The sequence below is a fragment of the Catharus ustulatus genome, assembly GCF_009819885.2.
Source record: "Catharus ustulatus isolate bCatUst1 chromosome Z unlocalized genomic scaffold, bCatUst1.pri.v2 scaffold_26_arrow_ctg1, whole genome shotgun sequence".
NCBI classification, from domain to species: domain Eukaryota; kingdom Metazoa; phylum Chordata; class Aves; order Passeriformes; family Turdidae; genus Catharus; species Catharus ustulatus.
This window is the reverse complement of record NW_024879445.1, coordinates 3,515,066-3,538,412: the sequence shown is the minus strand read 5'-3', so window position 1 is coordinate 3,538,412 and position 23,347 is coordinate 3,515,066. Positions and strand designations below refer to the sequence as shown.

Below are 23,347 nucleotides of genomic sequence, written 5' to 3'. Positions count from 1 at the left end.
GCTGACACAGGTCCAACGCAGAGCTGCCAGGGAAGGTATCTGGTAGAGAAACTGTATTTGAAATGCAAAAAAGCTGTGTAGAAACTCTGGAAACACCAGCTAGCTGCTGTGTATAAGAATTTAAAATGTTTCTCAGTGGGACAAGAAGAATTTCTTTATCCTTCATCCAACATTAAAAAAATATCAAAGATAGCAGATAACATTTTGACTGAACCAGTGTATTAGGGATGCAGAAGTACAGCCAGATCCAGTAATGAGCTAATTTTCCTTCCCCCTTTTACCTTTTGATGTAAGGCAGCTGGGATATGTGTGTATGTCTATGCATAGTTTTCCTGGCTGTGTTCCCTTTTTGGCAGGGAAGGTTTGAAATTTTTGGAGTGTTTGAGAACTCCAACAGGTCAGCCTCCTCTGGTAGAGTTGTGCTAGTTTTTCTTGGTTGTATAGGGGATTTCTGGATGCCCACGGGTAGGAATTGTGTGTGCAGCAGTGTAGCTTCTCCTGGGTGTCTCAGGTTGGCAGTAAACAGGTGTAAATATCTTGGGGAAAGGGATTTTCCTGGATATTGAACACCAAGCCAAGAGGGCAAGAACTTGTTTATAGAATTTCTTGTAGGGGATCCCCACAGTGGAAATTTTGACTCTGGCTCACCGCTAAGTTTAGACTCATGTAAAACACGTACCTTGGACTTTATGCAGAGCAGATGGTCCAACAGGCTTCACTGGTTGGAGTGTGTCCAATAACAGATTGCCTAGAAAGGTTTCCTTGCTTTTGGCAGACAATTTAATTCAGCTCATAGCGTGTTACTGAAGTTCACTATGTATCTCTGCAGAAATGGACAGCTAACACATTTTGTGTCATCTGCTATACCAAAAGTTTTTTAAATAATAAAAAAAATAAAGTAGAAGTTGTGTCCCTACTTGTTCTCTTGAGTGGAGGTGGGAAAAGGCAGCTCCACTGTGTGAGTAGAAAATGAAAGCCAGAAAATTGATTCATATTCCAAAGCCACAACCTCTTTCCAGCTGGTATAATGTATTTTTTTTAATTCTCTTTTAATATGCTCTTTGAAATAATTCCTCCCTTTGTTTTAGAATCAGGAGAATATAAAAGTCTCAGGTTTTATTGAAAAAAAAAACAAAAACAGATTCTGCAAACTTTTAACATTGACACAGACTAGGCTATTAAGTGTAGGACCAGCTATCACCAGGTTCCATGAAGCCAAGTAGTGTTTAATAAGAAGTGAGCATACACAAACATGAATGTTAAAGTACTGATAAAGCTACCAGCTTGATCATATTAAGGATGATCATCTTGTGAAAGGCTCCTTGGGAGAACTGGACTCTTCAGATCCCTTTAGGTAAGTCATTGCATATTTTTCTCTTATTTGAAGCAGTTTATTGAGAGCACTGACCAAATGCTCCTGGAGCTCTGGCAGCTTTGATGCTGTGACCATTCCCTGGGGAGTCTGTTCAATGCTCAACACCCTCTGGGGGAAGAACCTTTCCCTGATATCCACCCTAACCCTCCCCTGACACAGCTCCAGCCTGGAGCTCCCCTCACCTCGACTGGTCTGTCATGCTGAGCAGACAGGGCAAGGCTTTACACCCAAGTGACTTTCTATTGCAATGTTCTTTTAGCTTTATGAGATGTGTGACAGTGTAAGACTACTGTCCAGTATCTATCCTTGCTATTTAGCTGAGCTGATGCACTGAGTACCCCAAAGACCTGGCCTGACACAGTATTTACAGGGGATACCTGAGGAGCATAAAGTCCTGCAGACTGTGCTTGTATGTGATCCCAAGGTGTGACCATGCCTTTAAAATGACCTTTTTCTCTTAAGAAATAAATCTGTAGCTGTGAATCACTGTGCATTTTTCGCGTGCCAGTGTCTTGTTGCACACCTTGCACATGAAATCCCTTCACCAAAATGTGTCTTCTGTGATCTCATCTGTGCCCAGCTCAGGATGGGTGTCAGTAAGATCAGTGAGTTCTTCAGTGTGAGCCCTAAAACCCAGGTGTTTTCCTTCTGCAGACCATTAATCCACTGACTGACTTGCCCAAATGGGTGGCCAGTATGGCCAGCAGTGTGTCAGGTGCTGTGACTGGTCTGTATGAAACACTAATCTTAAAGAAATTAAGATTTTAGTTAAAAGTTAAAAGAAACTAGGCTTGAGATAGTTACCTGAAACTTAAATAATTGATTACCTGTCAATTTATTGTTTGTTCAGCTGTGCTTGCAACGGGAAAGGATGAAACTAGTAGTTAGGTCCAAAGAACACGAACAATTGCAACCAGAAACTCATTCTTTGCAAAACTGTGGATGCACTCTCTCTTGCAGGGTTTTTATACTCACAGTTGTCATACAACTGCCTTCTAGAAAAAGAGCGACAGCAACAAGGTCTGTCTGTGGGGCCATCCGTGAAGTGTTGGGCACTGTCCTCTTCTCTGTGCATGGTCAGCATGGGGCAAAGTCCTCTGAATATACAATTCCCTCTCAAAACGACTACTATGTTGGAAGATGTCTTTGCCTATTTTAAGTGGCTACAGCTGGGCAGAAGGAAGGAAGATCAGCCCTGACATCATTTTGATCTCTTGGCAAACAGGTCAGGAAATACAGTCAGACATCCCTGTGTTAAGTGCAGTGCAAGTATTCCCATAGGACAGGAATGGACAGAGACAAAGTCAATACAAACCTATCCTGCTTTGGAAACACCCAGCTAACATGGCTGGGTGTCAGAACTACAAAGTTGCTTCTCATCTCTAGGACGTCTCAACTGAGGTACAAAGCTGCCTGTGAAGTATCCATGAAATCACAGCATCAAGGTTTTGGGGAGAAGGGCTGGTTGATGAAGCAAAGTTAGGCTAGCCAAGCGTGCTGGGCACAACCCAAGAAAAACTAAAAGGCACATAAAAGAAATGTGAAAGATAAACTGGAGAACTTCAAAGTAGGAATACCACTGGAACAAATAGAATGGAACCAAGCAGAGGAAAATGTTGATAAAATAGGCAACAAAAACAGAGCACCGCTGCAGTTTGTCCCATGCAATGGCTTTGCCTCCTCTGCTGCAAACCTCTAGCTCAGAGCAATTCAACAGGTTGTGTCACGACACAATCCTGTCATCACAGGGTATAAGATAGATAAATTAATGGATGGTGAATGTCTGTGTAAAATTTTTTTCTGTGAGGATATCCTCTAAGCAGGGCGTGTTCAGATGTGAAAAGCCCAGGAATAAAATCAGTAAGTAGAAGGCAGGTGTTCTCATTGGGGAAGCATAGAAATTCTGTGTAACTTGGATAAATTGTATCCAATGTTCCATGGCCTCCCTCTTACTTGACATTACATTTCAGGACTCACTTTGTCATTTCCAGACGTAAACCTCTTGTGTAGAGAAGGTTTTCCCTCACAGGGAGACAGACACCCTAATCCTTCATGGACCATTCTCAAGCTCTTCCCTGGTCTCTCCCACATCAAGAACCCCGTGCCTCGCTGCTGCTCGGATCTCCCAGGGCTCTCTCTCTGCCGGCCGCACTCCAGAGCTCCAGCTCCAGCTGGCAGGGCCTCAGCGCCCTGTGCCCTGTGCCCTCGCGCCCCGACGGCCACACCAGGCCCTGCTTGCTGCCCTCATGGAGGCCCTGCTGGCCCCAGGGCTCTGCAGGGGCTCTGCGGGGGCACCTTCCTGCGGCCTTTCAGTCCCTGCCCGACCCAGCACAGACCCGCCCAGGGCTGTGTCCAAGGGCCTGCAGGGACAGCACCAGGCCCAGCGGCTGCCACTGACCCAGGGCGGCCTTAGGTGCCCATGTGCAACAAATCCTTGGCTCTGAGGCCACTGAGGGCCTGGCCCACGCTGCCCACAGCAGCTGTGGCTGCCCCAGCCCTGGCAGTGATCCCAGGGGCCAGGCTGGACGGGGCTTGGAGCAGCCCAGCCTAGAGGAAGCTGTCCCTGGCCTGGGCAGCGGGGCTGGAACAAGATCATTTGTAAGGACCCTTCCGAGCCCAGCTCTTCTGTGATTCTGTGATCCCAGAGGCTGGGGGTAGCTGGGCCTAATTTCTGATTAGAACCACCTCAGCACTTTGGAGCCTTTGGCTGAGTTCAAGGGCACTGTGCACAAGCCCAGACTATTCACGTGGGGTGAGATTTACCCTAACCACAGATTTAGCTGAGATCAATAAAGTCATGCACGCCCCAAATTATTGAATATTATAGTTTATTGAAAGAAGAGCAAAGCAGTTTCCTGCTTGCCATACATAAATTCACTACCTCTTGAGCTTAATTATGTGTCTCCAACAGACATACAATCTATGCATTTACTTGCACATACAAAATTAATAACGTAGAAGCAATAAATGATATCTATACATGACACAAGTTATAAATATATCTATTTTATAAAAATCATTTCTGATAAAAATGCACCAAGAGCAGTAATATGTGTCACAGCATATAATGATAATAAATATGTGCATTGTGGTATCGTTTCAACATAACTACACACAAAACCATCAACAATAATATTTATCATTATATAATAGTTACGTATTTGATATCTTTGATAATACTTACATTAGCATATTGATTTGATTTATTGTACTTTACTATTTTATATAGGCATTGATAATCTTTACAGTCTGTCATATGTGTACTCACAATACATATATATACATGGAATAAAACTCTAGATTCTTATCTATACAAAATTTAAAGTCAGATTGGATACAGTTAATAGAGTGCTGAACTAGATACTTCCCATCCGGGGACAAGGACAAATACTGTTTTTTGACTGATCCCAGGTATTGCCCAGAGATTCTGGACTCTCCTTCACCAGAGAGAGTCAAGAACCATCTGAACACAATCTCTTGCAATGCAGTGCAGGAAGACCCTGCTGGAGAAGCCCTGGACCAGATGATCCCACTGCTGTTCCTTTCAAACATTCCCTGCTCTTGGATTCGGAAACCAAAATCTTTGTACCATGTGAAGCTGTGCAAGGGAAAACGGAGTCTAAGAAAGAGGTGGGGGCAGTCACAGTCCTGGTGGTAATGGGACTCTCTTTCACAAGTCCCCTGGCCACGGCCTCTTCTGCTACATCAGCTGTGACTCCCCGAGTGCGCATTTCCTCTACAGGAAATCTGTGACAGCAATTGCCACTGTCAGTGAGCAGCGCCTTCTCCATGTCCTGCACGCTCAGATCTGTGTCAGCTTCTCGCCAGGCTATAGATTCTCCACACAGAGCCCAGAAGCAAAAAAAGGCACTGGATTGTTTCTTCTTGCCTGCTCCTTGAACTTTGTAGCCAGCCAGGACATCTCTGGATGCAGTGCTGGGGAGAATGTTGACACAACCCTGCTCTTGTTGCTGCTGCTGGCACAGTGGTGCTATGCTGTGTTTGCCCTTCCCTCTCTAACCCACATTCTGCCCTCTTCTCCCATGGACTGGCAGGTTGTTCTCAGACTCCAGGTGTGAGCCCCAGGGCAGGAGAACCTCTTTCAATCTTCATTGTTAAGGATCCGTTTGAGCCACCAGTACAGATCCACGTACTGACTCATGGCCTGGGAGTGGGCAACAGGATCCATCTCCAGGTCATGAAAGAGGTTGCAAGGGCTGGCCGTTAGGATCTCTGCAGGCAATCTGATCACCTCAGGAAGCCTCCGGTTGCCCACAATGAAGTGATTGAGGCATCTGACTTCTACACATGTGCGAAGACCCTCGCTGATGTCCAGCAGTCGCCTCACAAAATGTCTCCTGCGCCACTGGGACACGGGAACAATGCTGAGGAGGTGCATGACAAGGGTCTTCATCGTATAGGTGGAAAAACCTAAGCCCAGCTGCAGACGGGTGAAGAACTGCAGGCATTTCAGGTGCAAGCTACCAGGAGGGGCCCGCCTGGTGATTAACTTGAAGAACTTCATCTCTGCCACAGCGTAGCTCTCTGGCCAGATGGTGCTTGAGGTGTAGGCTTCTCTGGGCTCACTGCTTACAAATATGTCTGAGTCGCCCTGCCGCACCCCAAAGAGTATCTCAATGCGGAAGCTTTCTCTGCCGTTGGTCACCTTGAATTGGCAGGAGCGTCTGGAGGGCAGCAGCACTAAATGCCAATTGTGGGACTGGAGCAAAGCTGGCCAGACTGCTCTCACCAGCTGGTAGAACCAGCGGCTAGTTTTGTGTACGTCGAGGTAGGAGTCGGTGCAGAGCGTGTCAAGGAGGCTGGGATCCTGATTCCTGCTCAGCTCCTCCTCAGGGTGGTGCAGGAAGCACAGCATGTTCTTACGCCACTGTGCACTGCTGCAGGTGCACTCCTGCTGCACACGCACACGGAAATTCCTCACTTGCTCCTGCCCTGCAGTGTCCAGCTCCAGGTGGAAGCTGTGCCCTCGGGGAGGAGCCATGGGTACCAGCACCTGGTACACAACATCCTGCTCACGGGGACTCCAACCTTCAAAGGCACTGCCCACCCCAATGGCTTTGTGCAGGACTGGGTAGAAGCTGTTTGACAAGATGCGTCGAAAGTAAATTGCAAAACATTCCATGAGGTGACTTGTCCACTGGCATCCTCTCAGCAGGTCCTGCACTGGCCACTGGATGCGCTCCATTACCATTCTTCCAAGGTTATCATCCCAATCACGCTCGAATTCATTTTGGGCATCTCCTTCTTCATTTTCAGCAAGTTGCCTCACATTGCCAAAATCTTGGTGGTCCTCCTCATTCACATCACTGTCTTCATCTTCTCCTTCATCTCCCACATCGACGTCTTGGTTTTCAGCCCCTTCTTCGTTTGCACCCACATTTCTGATGTCCTCTTCATTCGCACCGTTGTTTTCTGCTTCGTGCACCACTCTCCTCATGCTCCTTCTCCTCCACATATTCCGCATGGCCAAGGGTACAAGCAGGAGCCCAGCAATAGCCCAGAGCTGCCAGGGCTGCAAGGCAGAGCAGAGCAGGTCTTCCCAGCCCCAGACATCCTGCTTCAGGACCAGCTGCTCCAACTCCTGCTCCAGTCGCATCTTCTCCTCTTCCTGGAGCTTGGCACGCGCTTCCATTCGCAGACGTGTCACCTCATCGAAACCATCACCCACAGGCTGTGGGTACTGGAGTACACTTTGCAAGAGCAAGAACCACAAGACCCAGGAATCCATGGTCTGCAGGAGAATGGAGAGAAGGCCTTGTATGATGCTGGGAGAGAGGCAGCTGGCACTGGGGACAGCAGGGACACCAATGCCATTGCTCTGGGGGCAGGAACAATAGAGCTCCATGCCACTGGCAAGCATTGAGGCCTGTCCCTCTGCCCCAGCAGCCCCAGCAGCAGCAGCAGCACAGTGCCCTGCCCAAGGCTCTCCCATCAGGAGCTGTCCCTGCATGCAGGGGGAAAACCCAGCCCCAGGCACAGCCTTTCTTTGCCAACCCTTGTCCCCAGCCTGTCCTCCCACCACGTGTGCACTCACCACTTGCCCAAGCAATACAGGGCCAGTGTTACCTGCTGGGGCCTTTTACAGCTGCCCCCATTGTGACATGTCCCCCATGTCACACATGTGTCACAGTACACCACAGCCAGGCCAGCTCCGCCCTTTGTCCCCAGCTCAGCCAGACAGAGAGGCCCAGGTGTACTGGTTAAAGCAGCCTTTGAGTAAATCTTCTTCAAAGAACTTTTGGTCTTTCTTTGTGTTTCTTATCAGCTGCTCTCCATTGGCAATCTCATCAATATCCATGTTGGAAAGCACCCCTCATGATCATTGAATCTAAGCCTTGATTGCACATTTATCCTCAGTTAAGTCTCTGATTCACTGAGTTTGGAAAAGACCCTTAAGGTCACACAGTTCAGCCACAAACTCAATGCTGCCTACTCCACCAATCAGCCGTGTCCCCCAATGCCACATCCACATGGCTTTGAAATCTCTCTGGGGGTGGTGACTCAGCCATTTCCCTGGGCAGCCTATTCCCAGGCTTGATATCCTTTTTCTACAAAAAATATTTTCTAGACATCCAATCTATAGCTCCTGTGGTGCAACTTGAGGTAATCTCTTCTTCTCATATTCTTGGTTTCCTGGGAGAGTACAATGACCCTGACCTGCCTGCAACCTCCCTCCATGGATCTCCGGAGAACTATAACGTCATTCTGGAGCTTTTCCTCTGTGCTAAACACTCCACCTCATTCAGCCCTTCTTAATAACACTTGTACTCCAGACCATTCCCCAGCTCCATTTTCATTCTGTGCACACTATGAAGAATCTCTGTTCCATTCTTCTTCTTCCGGGACCAAAAGTGAATGCAGGATTGGAGGTACAGCCTCATCGCTGCCCTGTGGGGGAGGACAATCACTGCCCTGCTCCTGCTGGCCTCATTGGCTCTGACAGAAGCTGGGATGCCATTGGATTCTTGCCAATTTCTAGCCCCTCCCAGCTGGTTGCACTGAGTGAGGTGGTAGACACCAAACGGCAGGACCCAGCATTTTGCCTTCTTCCATCTCATACAGGTGGACTTGACCCATCTATTACACCTGCCCAAATCCCTGGGTAGAGCATTCCTATCATCAGGCAGATCAATGCATTGGGCATTGTCCTGTTTTCCCTGCATGGTCAGGAGGAGGCAAAAATGTCCCCTGAATATACATTTTCCCCTGAAAACCACTGCTTTTTTCAAAGATTTCTTTGCCTATTTCAATTGACTACAGCTAGGGAGAAGGAAGGAAGATCAGCCCTGACGTCATTTTATTCTCCTGGCTGCCAGGTCCTTAAATACAGTCAGTCATCTCTGTGTTAAATGCAGTGGAAATATTCCTATAGGTCAGGAACTGAAACAGAGGAAACAGACAACTGTATCCTGCTTTCGCAGCACCTGCCTAACATCATTGAATATTTTTATTACTGCATATTTATTTCCTGGATTAAACCTGTTCAAAACAGGTCCCATTTCAGGGCTGTCAGTACCTTTAGGAGTCCTTAAATACACAGTTAACTGCTTTAAATTGCAAGTGTCCTTCCTGTGTTCTAAAGTGCTAAACTCTTGCAGCTGAATCTTCTCTCTCTTTCAGCTTGGGGAACATTCAGAGGATGCTCTGCCGAGTGGTAGAGCGTCTTCCAACAGAAGGAAGGTACGTGTGGAAAAGCAATAATAACACACACTCCTGCCCTATGACTAAACATTGGTCTAAAATACAGCTAATTCTTGTCAAACCAACTTTTCCTGACCTAAAGCACAAACTGATGGCAAAATCTTAGGGCAGGTCACAGCATCTTAGAAGTTTTGCAGAGCTGGAATGAACACACGACTAGCCAGTGTGGGACAGCCTTGTGGTGACACACTCAGCTGAAGCCGTGGGCTGTCCCCTCCATCATGCCATGTCAGCGGTTCCACAGGCCAGGGTTCACCCACCTGGAGGATGAACACCAGACAGGGACAGCTGGGGTTTCTGTGATCCCACCAAGACCCTTCCATGCACAGCTGCAGCACCCGAGGTTCACCCTACGCCAAATAAGGACAGTAACGCAACTGAGTCTTTCCATCAAATTATTTCAAGTAGCATTACACAAGGATTGTCACTTAAAAATCAAGGCAGAAATTCTCAGGTAGCCCTCATGTTATAGTGCCTATATTGTCATGTTGTTATCAGCTGGGATGAGAGCAGAGGGACAGAACCCTTCACTCTGGGATGATTCCTCCTTAAAAACACTGACAGAGGCATGAAGAAGGCCCCTGCTTCTCTTCAGCCCCACAAAAGCTCCAGGAGAAGTTCACAAGAGCAGCAATGCTTCTTTTCAGCAGAGATGCCTCTTTTCAGCTCCCCACTTCTCTCTCTTCCTCTGCCCCAGCCTTCCCAGAGCACCAGAGAGGGAAGCACAGGGCAAACCCAGGCAAAATGTGAAGATCTGCAGCCAGACTCTGCATCTTGGTGTATTTATTGACATGGAGGATTAAGTGCAAAAATTAAAGGGGGGTGGGGAACAAAGCCCAAAAGAAAAGAGAAAAATTGCATACAAATAACTGATAATGGCATTGGAATCTGAGTGAGAAAGAAAGGTTGGCAGCTCCCCATCCCTTTTTTTTTTTTTGGTTACTTTGTTTAAATAGCAAGGCAGTGGAGTGTCCTTTGAAAGTAGATAAGCCTGGATATTTCTATTAGGAATTCTAGAGTCCACAGCCTTAATAGTATTATTTTTCTAGATCCATTATCTGAGATTTGCTCTCACCTAGTTGAGGCAGTCATTGAAGAGTTAAAAAATACAACTCAGTCACCACTTCAAAAGCTTTGGTTTTGGCTTTTTTTTCCCCCCAAGGGAATACAAAGGTACCACTATCACCATGGCTCTTCCCATGCTAATTATGAGGAATATGCATCAGACATTGGAATCTGGAAAACAGAAAGAGGCTGGAAGGATGACCACAGTGTTAAAGAAAAATAATCTTCATAACGTGTCCCAGTGCACAGCCACCCCATCACTGCCAGGCAGGAAATTCTACCCAAGCAGAGCCATTCTCCAAGTGTCTAGCACAGAGCAGCTCTTTCAGAGGTGCTGATTTACATCAGTGCTTTTTTTTCTTTCCCTTTGCAAATTAAAGAATATCTCTGCCTTGATTTGTAATCACAGAGAAATGCAGATTTTCAACTAACTATGGTCTCTCTGACAAACCCCCACCCTCATGGAACATTCTTTAATTCAATGTGTGTTTGAACAGATTTTCAACTTCTCATACCACAGAATGATTCCTGAAATGTCTCATTTACTGGATTATTCACCATTTAGTCATAATGCTCATTTGGGCACCTGGAAAAGGAATTTTTTACAGATTTTCTCATGCAGGAAGGCAGATGAGTACACACACACTCCCCTCCATACATACTGTCAGAAACTACAGAGAGCTGAGAAACAGCATTATAAAATGAAAAGTATCAGGGTCTAAATAAATCTGAAAAACAGATTATACAGCAACATCTCCCCAGTGTGCCTTTCCCTCTGAAGGAGCAGTGCCTGCCCCTGCCATGGGTATGTGGTGAGATGCTTTCCTGTGGAGACCACCCTTGGCCACCCCTGCTTCTAGCACATGGCATGAGAAGCACCTCACCCTGGCTTTCCTTGCTATGAAATCAATCTAGTTTGCAAAGCACCCTCCTTTTTTTTGTTTGTTTCAATAAATAATCTTCATTAGAAGGCAGCAAGTTAAAACAAGCATTAAAACACATCCCCACAGACAGATAAATATGAAATTAAACTCACAGCAATTGGATTACTGCTGCTGTCATATCACAGAAAGAATAATTTCAGAGAGGAGCATATCTCCAGCTATTAGTTAATTTTTCAGTACACTAATTCAGGCTATTTGCTGATGGATTTTGCCATGTCTGATTACCAAGCAGTTAAAAACCAAACCCCTTGCTTGGAAACTACTGGTTATCTACAGCCATTTCTCCAAAGATAATGCAAGCAGGATTTCCATACTCTGCTTGATTCAGCTCCCCGATGGACAATAAATTCCTAAGCCACTCATGCTGGATTTGCTTCAGTGCTTGGATGAGAGAAAATCAGAGAGATTGGAAAGTAATAATATCCTCATTTGTGGGCCAGTACTCCTTGCTACATGCAAATATAGCTAAGTATGCAGAGAGGCTGCCACTGAACAGTCAGCACAATTATCTGCGGCTAATCCAAAACAGCTTAGGAGCGAAACCAGAGGGAACATTTTCCTGCTGCTACTAGGATTGCAAAGGACCATTTCTTGATTGGACTGGCTCCAAGCCAGCAACAAATGGATTTTCTGGAGCCACCAAGTTTGTGATAGATTTTGTTCCAGAGGAAAGTTGTAGGGAGGAGGAGGTGGGATTTCCTCCCACATGTGTCCATGGTTCTCAGCACCCAGATGTCCACTCTTCCTCCACCCTGCCTTCCATTTGTGTCCCACAGGTGGGGTCTGTCACTCTCACAAGCACTCTGTGACAATCCTGCTTGTCTAGGAGCTGCTCTGGAAGACATCCATACAGTATCTCCACGATGGCAGACTATGTATTTTGAAAAGGATTTTCCAACTTTCTCCAATTTGGTTTAACTCCCACTGAATTCACAGCAAAGTCAGTGGTGGGAGTCTTGAAAAAGGGAAACCCACGGGCCAGAGAAAGCACCATTTTTGGACAGTATCAATGCCTCCTCTGGGGGTAGAGGAAGTAGGAGGGAAGGCACTGCCTGCCAGGCACAAATTCCACCTCTCCTTGCACACAGTCACCTCTGAGAGACCTTTATTCTTCTGCCCTCAGAGCCATGTGGTCACTTCCACCCATGTATTACCACCCGTGCTGGCAGCATTTCATACCCAGTTCTGTAGGAATAACCTCACAAGGAACAAGGCAGTGAGAAGTCAGAGAACAGAGAATTTTCCAGCATGCTCAGTGAGGTTGTTTGCTCATGGATTTTGATACATTTGGTCACCAAGCCATTAAAATATCTCTCTGGAAGTACTGTCTGCCTGCCAGCATTTCCCCAGTGGGTATTGTCCTGAGCATTTATGTGACAGCTTGTATGCAGCTGGGCTCCAGCGAAGTCTCAGGCTCTGCACCAGCAGAAGCAGCACAAGCTGGGACCTCAGACCTGGTGTTAAAACACACCAGGCTCAGCCTGCTGGTCACTGAGCCCTTTCCTCTAAGGGACACAGACATGAAATTTCCCAACCATCCATCAGGATTGTGTTTTCTTGCCTGTGTTACTCTGTCCTGCTGTCAGCATCTTCTTGGAAGGTAAGACAAGGAGAGCTGTGAGGCTGTTGAAAAAATATAAAACTTCCCTGTGCATCCTCCAGCTGTTCCCCCAGTGCCAGCCAAGTTTCTTCCTTCTCCAGGCTACTTGTGCCTGCTTGCTCTTCTCCTCCAGATAGAATTCAAATCCTCTTCCCTCCTTGCCCTGCCACAACTCACAGCTGTCATGGGGTATTTGCTGCTCCTCCTCACAGGTTACTTCCTCAAAGACACTGCACCATCCTCTCACCCATGGGGCTGGAGGCTCTGGGCAGGGTTTGCTCTCCCCAGGAGATGGCAAATGCCTGTGGGAAAAGAGGTACAGAAAATGATAGTCCCCTCACCCCACTGGGGGCTCTGGCAGCTCCAATGCTGAGAACAAGACAGGCTGAGCAACAGAAAACTGACAAACCCTGATTATAATAAAGTCATAATAAAACCGTGCCAGCTGGCAGCAGCATTGTCTGTCAGCAGGGCTAGATTTGCGTGGAGGGAGCCTGGTGTCATCTGGAAAAACACAGAGCCCCACAGGAATTGTGGAGAGTGAGGATGTCCCCCTACCCTTGTCCTTGTCCCAAGTCCCACCCTGCACCTACAGACCAGCCACAGCACCTGACACACTGCTGGCCATACTGGCCACCCATTTGGGCAAGTCAGTCGGTGGATTAATGGTCTGCAGAAGGAAAACACCTGGGTTTTAGGGCTCACACTGAAGAACTCACTGATCTTACTGACACCCATCCTGAGCTGGGCACAGATGAGTTCACAGAAGACACACCTTGGTGAAGGGATTTCATGTGCAAGGTGTGCAACAAGGCACTGGCACGTGAAAAATGCACAGTGATTCACAGCTACAGATTTATTCATTAGAGAAAAAGGCCATTTTAAAGGCATGGTCACACCTTGGGATCACATACAAGCACAGTCTGCAGGACTTTATGCTCCTCAGGTATCCCCTGTAAATACTGTGTCAGGCCAGGTCTTTGCGGTACTCAGTGCATCAGCTCAGCTAAATAGCAAGGATAGATACTGGACAGTCGTCTTACACTGTCACACACCTCATAAAGCTAAAAGAGCATTGCAATAGAAAGTCACTTGGGTGTAAAGCCTTGCCCTGTCTGCTCAGCATGACAGACCAGTCGAGGTGAGGGGAGCTCCAGGCTGGAGCTGTGTCAGGGGAGGGTTAGGGTGGATATCAGGGAAAGGTTCTTCCCCCAGAGGGTGTTGAGCATTGAACAGACTCCCCAGGGAATGGTCACAGCCTCAAAGCTGCCAGAGCCCCAGGAGCATTTGGTCAGTGCTCTCAATAAACTGCTTCAAATAAGAGAAAAATATGCAATGACTTACCTAAAGGGATCTGAAGAATCCAGTTCTTCCAAGGAGCCTTTCACAAGCTGGTAGCTTTATCAGTACTTTAACATTCATGTTTGTGTATGCTCACTTCTTATTAAACACTGCTTGGCTTTATGGAACCTGGTGATAGCTGGTCCTACACTTAATAGCCTATTCGGTGTCAATGTTAAAAGTTTGCAGAATCTATTTTTGAGTTTTTTTCAATACAGCCTGAGACTTTTATATTCTTCTGATTCTAAAACAAAGGGAGGAATTATTTCAAAGAGCATATTAAAAGAGAATTTTAAAAATATGCTGTGCCAGCTGGAAAGAGGTTGTGGCTTTGGAATATAAATCAATTTTCTGGATTTCATTTTCTACTCACACACTGGAGCTGCCTTTTCCCACCTCCACTCAAGAGAACAAGTAGGGACACAACTTCTACTTTATTTTTTTTATTATTTAAAAAAATTTGATATAGCAGATGACACAAAATGTGTTAGCTGTCCACTTCTGCAGAGATGCACAGTGAACTTCGGTAACACACTATGAGCTGAATTAAATTGTCTGCCAAAAGTAAGCAAACCTTTCTAGGCAATCTGTTATTTGACACACTCCAAACAGTGAAGTCTGTTGGACCATCCGCTCTGCATGAAGTCCATGTGTTTTACATGATTCTAATGATTTACCAAAATATGACTATTGGTCTAAAATCGATACTCAACTGTGACGGGCAAAAGACTCTCTAACAATTTAAAGTTAGAAAGGGTATGTTTATTCAGCGCTGAGCAGCACCTTGGGGTAGCCCCCTAATGCGCCCTGCGAAATTACAGGTGGTCACAGAGTCTATTTATTGACAAAAGGTTTAAACAAATACATATTCATAATACCAGCTCCTCCCATTCCTGCTTCCTGTGGCAATTAGCTTGAATAACTATTAAGCATGCGTGGTTGGCTTCTTGAATTAAGTCTTGGATCGTTTTTGTGGGGTGAGGTCTTAAAAGAAGGCGAGTCTTCCTCGCTCTGACCTTTTGTATTAATGACAATACAAATGGCTTTTGGGGCAACTCCAGTTTTGCAAAGAATGAGTTTCTGGTTGCAATTATTCGTTCTTTGGACCTAACTACTAGTTTCATCCTTTCCCATTGCAAGCACAGCTAAGCAAACATAAATTGACAGGCAATGAATTATTTAAGTTTCAGGTAACTATCTCAAGCCCAGTTTCTCTTAACTTTTAACTAAAATCCTAATTTCTTTAAGATCAGTGTTTCAACACCCTGTGCACTGACTCTTACCTCGATGTGCAGAAAACTGCCTGCTGGTTCTCGCAGCTGGTGAGAGCCATCTGGCCAGCTCTGCTTCAGTCACACAATTGGGATTTAATGCTGCTGCCCTCCAGACGCTCCTGCCAATTCAAGGTGACAAATGGCAGAGAAATCTTCAGGATTGAGATATTCTTTGGGGTGCAGAGAGGTGACTCAGACATCTTTGTGAGCAGCCAGCCTGGCTATGCCAGAACCCCAAACACTCTGTGGCTTGAGACCTATGCTGTGGCTGAGACTGAGTTCCTCAAGCACATTGCCAGGCAGCCCCCCACCGACAGCTTGGACCTGAGATGCTTGCAGTTCTTCACCTGTGTTCAGCTGAGCATAGGCTTTTCCCCCTACACCATGAAGACCATTGTCATGCACCTCCTGAGCACTGTCCCTGTGGCACAGTGGCACAGGAGGCATTTTTTGCAGCACCTGGGGGATACCAATGGGAACCTGCCCTGCTGCCTGGAGGAGAAACACCTTAACCACTTTGCCTTAGGCAACAAGAGATTTCCTCAGGAGATCAGCTTGCCCCTGGACATTGCACCAGCCGAGCCACCCAATCTCTTCCATCACATGGCACGGTATCTGGCTGCCCACTCCCAGGGAATGAGTGAGTACCAGGATCTTCAGCATGGGCTCACAAGTGTGCTGCTCAATGGCCACTGAAAGAGGTGTTCATGGACAGAGCTGTGCTTGTGGGCTCACAGGCAATCACAGAAAACCACCTCATAGTGCTGGGACAAACAGAGGAGAATGTGGCATACAGAGAGAGAAGGTAAAACGCTGTGCAGCAGCATTCTGCCAGCAGCAGCACCAGCAGCAATGTCATCTTGACAGTCTCCCCAGCACAGCATCCAGTGATGACTACGGTGTGGAGGCACAGAGAAGCTGACTTTCAATGCAGGCTGGATTGTGGTGGTGCAGTCCCACTGCCCCTGGCTGTGATCTGAGAAATGCTCATTAGGCCTTGGCCTTCACAAACTCCACTTGTACTAAGCCCCGTTTGAATGTATCAGAAAAATTATTTGTTCCCAGGAACTAACAGGTGGCTAGCTAGCACCATTTTTTAAGGAACAGCCTTGGAAACTTATTTTTCTTTCTGACTAAGAACCAAGTGGAATAATATTTTTGTTGACAAACCTTCAAATGAAGTTACAGAGAAAAGACCTGAACGATGTAAAATTACTATGACTAAAGCGCACTATGGTTGTGACTATGAAGAGCATTCCAAAGTGAGACCTTTTGAGCTCTTGATTCCCAGAATATGAGGGACCAATGGGTGTGTCTCTAACTCTGATAATTGGACGGCAGTGGAGCCAACCAAGGTCTGTTGGTAACAACCAAGAACTTCTGGTATTAACGTGCTGTGAGAAAGACCAAGATTTGGCTGGGGAAGGGGCTGGGCAGGAGGAAATAGGGCAGCACTTTTCTGTAGAAAGAGCCACAGAACAGTACAGCATAAGAACAGGAGTGAGGCCAAGAAGAGGGCATGGACCATAGAGTGGGATTAAGACCACCAAAACCACCAAAGCCCTCTGACTCATTTCCAGGAAGGCCTGAAAGAAAGGACTGTACATGGTAATTAATTGACATAGAAAGTGGGAAACTTGTCTTTAGGGCAGAGGAACCTGTAAATTAAAAGGTGGCTTCCAAGCCTGGGAAGTGCCCTCACGACTCTGGACATCTCATAGACCACACCAGCACAGCTGGGTTGATGCTGAACCCAGGATTATCACCTGGATTGGCACTGCAGCCTGGATTGACATCCCATTAACTGGATAAACACTGGAACCAGGACAGGTGTTCTTTCTCTCTCTCTTCTTCTTTCTTTGCCTTTGTCTTTCTCTCTTTCTTTAATTCATCTCTCCCTCCATAATTCTTCTCTTTAACCCTACCCCTTTCATCCAAAACCCCCTGCCATCTGCTTATATAGTAGGTCAGGGACTAATATACCGATTTCCACACTCGTTGTGTAGTTAGCTAATAAAACTTTCTGATTGTTTACAGAACCCCCCTGGCTTTTGTTATTCCTTTCCTTCACAAGCATTTACAAATCTTAGGTGCTTCCTCCCCCTTAAGGATAGGTCATCACACTACAGTGGCTACAAAGATGACTTTCATCCCCCTTTCACACTGTAACAGCCAGGGTGACAATTTCAGATGGGCCCAGAAATTCCTGCTGGCAGCTCCAGCTGGTCAGGAACTGAGCAAGAGGCATTGCTGATATTCCTCCTTGTGTTCACTGGGGTCTGCATGGAGAATTTACCCATCCTCAGACACTCCCTGGGGAAAAGCTGACCCTGACCTGAGCATACAGGACATGGAGCAGGCACTGCTCAGTCGGCAGGGGGAACTGCTGCCACATCTTTCCTCTAGAGTAAAAGCACACCACACCTGGGGAGTCAAACCTGATGTAGCTGAAGAGGCCCTGGCCAGGGGACTTGTGAGAGCGTCATTACCACTTGGACACTGACTGCTATCCCATTTTTGAGAGAGTCTATTCTCTCTGTGAGCTTTACCCAGTGTGTAATGGATCACCGAGCCAGGATGATGACAATGGTGGATGATGTTCTAAGGAGTAAAGGGAAATCTCTAGATCAGTCACATAAAGTCATACTCAAGGGACACTTCAATTTCTTAGCTGCAAATGGGGCCATCATGGAGAAGAGCTGAACAAGCCCAGAAAATTCCTAAAGTCCACAGAGAAGATAGCTTTTTGACATAGGTACTGTGGGAGCCAACTAGGAAAAGGGTCCTCCTAGACCTGCTGTTTGTATATAGAGATGCACTTGTGAGTGAAGTAGTGATTGATGCTGTCTTGGCCATAGTAATCAAGAAATACTTGAGTAAAAAATCTTAGGTGTTATGGGGAACCCTGTCCACAGAGCTACTCCTCAGGGTTGTGGGACAGCAATAAGGAATTAATTAATAAGGGCCCCATAGCATGTACTTTCAAAGGTATGGATGTCCACATGCTAGTCCTTTTTATTAGAGACATTTCTATAGGAGCATAAGTGTGATGAAGGCTGAGGGAGGTGGGGGATTTTAGCAGAGAGAAAAAGCACCTTAGGGGGGAACTTATGCTTCTCTGCAACTCCCTGAAGGGAGGTTGTAGCCAGGTGGGGGTTGATATATTCTCCCAGGCATGGCAGGGCATCTTGCCCAGCTCAAGAGCCGATCTGTTGTTTGTTAACTGGTCAGATAATTCAAACAGGACAAGCTGTCTTGCAGTGAATTCTTTTGTCACCATGGGGTTAAGAGTGGGCCGGCATCTCCCAACTGCCAGCAAATATCTTACTGCTGAAGTGAGATCTGGAAAGAGAAGCTGGATTTCTGACTGACAGTCACTTCACTTTATGACTATAAAAGCCATACCAAACGTTCACAAAGCAAAAAATTTCTATTAATTTCTCTGGAAAGGTGTGGTGTTCCTCCTGTGGACAAGGACACTTGTTTTAAGGTAACTGCTGTGGAGGTTAAGTGAAAGAAATCTGCATTATTGTCATCTGTGTGGTATGTTACATTTGACTCCTAATCAGTGCTGTTTCTTTGACAAGCTTTAATAGAGATACCTTCATGTCATAAACAGTTTGTTATATTGCAATCTACTTCCAGTTCTTGTTAGTTTTATACTGAGTAGTAAGTAACTCTGACTGAGGTAATTTGTCTGTTGTCTCCTGTCTCTATAATAAATAGTCTTATAAAGAGATTTGATCCTTGGAACTTGCAGGCCAGAGTGATTTCTTAAATATGAACTGTTGCCAAAATCTCAGGCTAAGGCAGGGCTTGTCTGAAGTTCCCACTTGTCCTGTGATACAAGGAAACAAGCAATAAGACCAAGGAAAATGATCTCAAGTTACATCAGATTCAGACATTTAGACTGGATCTTAGCAAAAATGCATTCATCAGACAGGATATCAAGCTTGGGAACAGGCTGCCTGCAGAAATGGCTGAGTCCCCACCTTCAGAAAGGTTTAAAAGTCATGTGGATGTGGCATCTGGGGACCTGGCTGATTGGTGCCGTAGGCAGTGTTAAGTTTGCCATTGGACTGTGTGATCTTCAGGGACTTTTTCAACCTCCGAGATTGAAGTGTAGCTCAAGCAGTGAGGAGTCAAAGCTCAGACTCAACGATCCTCAAGGGTGTCTTCCAACATGGTTATCTATGAGATTGCCAATGGAGGGCGGATGAAAATCAATGCAAAAGAAAGAGCAGTGGGAGATCTTTGAAGAAGCTTCACTCAAAGGCAGGCTTAACCAGTACACCAGGACCATTCTGAGAGGCTGAGCCAGGGTGGGGACAAAGGGTGGGGTTGACGGGGTTCTGATGTGCTGTGACGCCTGTGACATCACAGGGGATGTGTCACAATGGGGGCAGCTATAAAAGGCCCCAGCAGGTAACGCTGGCCCAGTGTTGCTTGGGCAAGCGGTGAGTGCACACGTGGTGGGGAGGCCGGGCTGGGGACAAGGGCCGGGGCAGAAACGCTGCACCCAGGGCTGGGTTCTCCCCCTGCAGGCAGGGACAGACCCCCATGGGAGAGCCTTGGGCAGGGCACCGTGCTGCTGCTGCTGCTGCTGGGGCAGCAGGACAGGCATTGCTGCCTGCCAGCTGTCTGGGGCCCTGTCCTTCCTGCCCTCAGAGCCCTCAGCATTCCCATCCCTGCTGCCCCCACTGCTAGCTGCCTCCCTCACAGCCCCACTCAAGGCCTTCTCTCCATCCCCCTGCAGACAATGAATTCCATAATACTGCTTTTCGTGCTCTTGAAAAGCCTTATCCAGTACCCACAGCTCGTGGGTGATGACTGGGATGAGGAAACACAACTGCGCATGGAAGTGCGTGCAAAGCAGCTGGAATGCGAGAGGATTCGGCTGGAGCAGGAGGTGGAGCAGCTCACCCTGAAGCAGGTGCAGTGCTTGCAGCTCATAGCTGGTACTGTGCTCCTGATCCTTCTCTTGGTCCTGTGGTTGATGGGGTGCAAAAGGAGCCAGAGGAGAGAAGTGTATGAAGAAGAAAACAATGGTGAGAATGAAGAGGAAGGCAGAAATGGGGATGAAAATGAAGTAGATGTTGGAAACGCAGGAAACGAAGATGATGCGAATCGAGAAGAAGATAGCAATGAGGTTGCAAACGCAGAAAACAACGATCTTGCACTTGCAGTCTCTGAAGGAGGCAATGATTTGGCTGATAATGTTGGAAGAATTATAATGGAACGCATAGAGTGTATGCGCATACGCGTACAGGACCTGCAGAAAGGTTGCGAGTGGACAAGGAACCTCATGCATCATTTTGCACTTTACTTTGGACACATCTTATCAAACAGCTTCTACCCAGGCCTGCAGGAAGCCATCGCGGTGGGCAGCACCTTCGAAGGTTGGAGTCCATATGAGCAGGGTGCTGTGTACCAGGTGCTCATACCCATGACTCCTCCCCGAGGCCACAGCTTCCACCTGGAGCTGGACTCTGCAGAGCAGAGGCACAGGAGGAACTTCCGTGTCCGTGTGCAGCTGGAGTGCACCTGCACGAAGGAGCAGCAGGCTGAGAACATGCTGTGCTTCCTGCACCATCCCAAAGAGGAGCTGAGGAGCAATCAGGATCCCAGCCTCCTAGACACCCTGTGCACCGACTCTTACCTCGATGTGCAGAAAACTGCCTGCTGGTTCTCGCAGCTGGTGAGAGCCATCTGGCCAGCCTTGCCTCAGTCACGCAATTGGGATTTAATGCTGCTGCCCTCCAGACACTCCTGCCAATTCAAGGTGACCAATGGCAGTGAAAGCTTCAGGATTGAGATATTCTTTGGGGTGCAGAGAGGTGACTCAGACATCTTTGTGAGCAGCCAGCCTACAGAGGCCCACACACAAAGCACAACCTGGCCTGAGACCTATGCTGTGGCTGAGGCTAAGTTCTTCAAGCACATTGCCCAGCAGGCACCCCCTGACAGTTTGCACCTCAAATGCCTGCAGCTCTTCACACGTCTTCTGCTGGGCTTCAGCTTTTCCCCCTACACCATGAAGACTGTTTTCATGCACCTGCTCAATGTGGTGCCTGTGTCACAGTGGCGCAGGAGAGATTTGCTGCACCGACTGCTGGATATCGGCGAGAGCATGTCGTTATGTGTGCTAGCAAAACGCCTCAACCACTTCATTGTGGGTAACCAGAGGCTGCCTCAGCACATCCGTTTACCCCCAGACATTCAAACGACTCAGCCATACAATCTCTTCCATCACCTGGCAGAGGAACCGGCTGCCCACTCCCAGGCAATGTATGAGTACCAGCTTCTGCGAAAATGGTTCAAAGGAATCCTTTGTGGTGAGCAGTGAATGAATGTCCCAATGCGCAGAGCTGTGCTTGTGCTGCTCGCAGCTGGCAGCAGAGACCCACCTTATAGTACAAATTTGGGGCTTTAAGGAGAAAAGGATGTGTGTAAAGGCTCTGGCGAAGATCCCACAGCCTCTTCTGCCACCTCAGCAGGTGGAGGGCCAAGGGAGGGTTTATTCTACCTCCTTGTATCATTTTATTTTCCAAAAAAGGCACCCAGATCTGCATAAAGCCCAGCTGCAATTTCCCCACTTTTAAGAATGAGTGTGAAGAGAGAACATGCTGTACATGGAGGGTCATGGTCACCAAACCCCACTTGTAACATGCACTTGTTCCTGGCCTTGGAGAAGCAGCAAAATTTAGAGCATGAAAGAAGCAGGATTGTGCGACAGAAAAAGAAAACAGAAAGAGTGCAAAAAAGACCAAGAGGAAAAGTCAGCACTGCTTGGCTGGCATCAGTCAATGGACAGTGTCTCTCCTTGTCCCTGGAAGGGGACACCTTTAGGTCAGCATTGGACAAACTGTCTTGGAGCTGACCTGAAATTTTGTCTATATAAGAATCTAGATGGTTTTTTTCATAGATATATAGATTGTGTATAGCTATTATATACTGTAAAGAGTATAAATTATCATATCTATAGTAAAATATAAGAAAACTAAACAATATACTAATAAAAATATTATCAAATATATGAAATATGTGGCTATGATATAAATGGCAAAAGCAGTGGCAAAAAGTACCAACTCTCCCCACTATATGTTCTTACATAGAGACTTCTCAACAAGCTAAGACACAAACTCGGACAACCACTCCTTAACCTATTAGAATTCTAGTTTCTTAACATGTCAGGTTACATATAAACTACATGCATGGTCTATTTTGTTTTATTTGAAAAATGTAAGCAATATTCTTACTATAGTTCTATTCTGCTTAAAACTATGTTTCTGGAGCCTCTACAGAAAACATGAGTATCTAGGACTATGGTTTTCAACTATCACTGGAACTCGCACTGCTGCTCTGGCATCTGAGAACCTTCCCTCACTAAAAGCACCTAAAACTCATTCTAAAACTTACTTACTAATCCTAAAACTTAAACTTACACCTTTACTTTATGTGTGAGTGGCTTAACATATTCCAATTCATTCAAAGGCTTTAATTTAATTTCTGCACTCTGATTTCTCCCTGAAGAATTCAGAGAGGCTCCTGGCTCACTAGTTCCAATGCGTACTAATGCTCTTCATGCTTTTCTTATGTTTGGAAAGATTTTCATAAAGTAGATATATTTCTAACATGGATAACATAGATATAGATATACTATAGTCATTATATATTAATATAACTGTATAATATATATTACATATCATATGTATATGATCTATTACACATATGATATTATTTTTAAATACAAGTAAAGCCATATCTAGTGTCACTATCACTTGTAACCCATATTAATGCTCTGTAGTCAGCACATTTATAAGCAGTAACCTGGAAACTGCTTTGATCTTGTTTCAATGAAAGACAGTATTGCAGAATCTGGATTGTGCAAGATTTTATTGATCTCAGTCAGACCTATAGTACTGGTAAAAGTCACATGCTGTGTATGTGGAGTTGTGAACAGACTCCTTGAACTCAACGGAACTGACTGCTCAACTGGTTCCAATCAGAAACTAAGCCCAGCTGC

General features: G+C 46.4%; 1 protein-coding gene across 1 annotated transcript; it reads right to left on the bottom strand.

Annotated features, from left to right (window-relative positions):
- Positions 1 to 5,477: 5,477 nt before the first annotated feature.
- LOC117011139 (inositol 1,4,5-trisphosphate receptor-interacting protein-like 1) lies at positions 5,478 to 7,028 on the bottom strand. The gene has a single exon (XM_033086418.1). The coding sequence runs from the start codon at positions 7,026 to 7,028 to the stop codon at positions 5,478 to 5,480; it is 1,551 nt and encodes a 516-aa protein (XP_032942309.1).
- Between the last annotated feature and the right edge of the window lie 16,319 nt (positions 7,029 to 23,347).

Bases quoted from the DNA above. Each gene is read 5' to 3' on its own strand.
- LOC117011139 (XM_033086418.1), bottom strand. From the start codon at position 7,028: ATGGAAGCGCGTGCCAAGCTCCAGGAAGAGGAGAAGATGCGACTGGAG.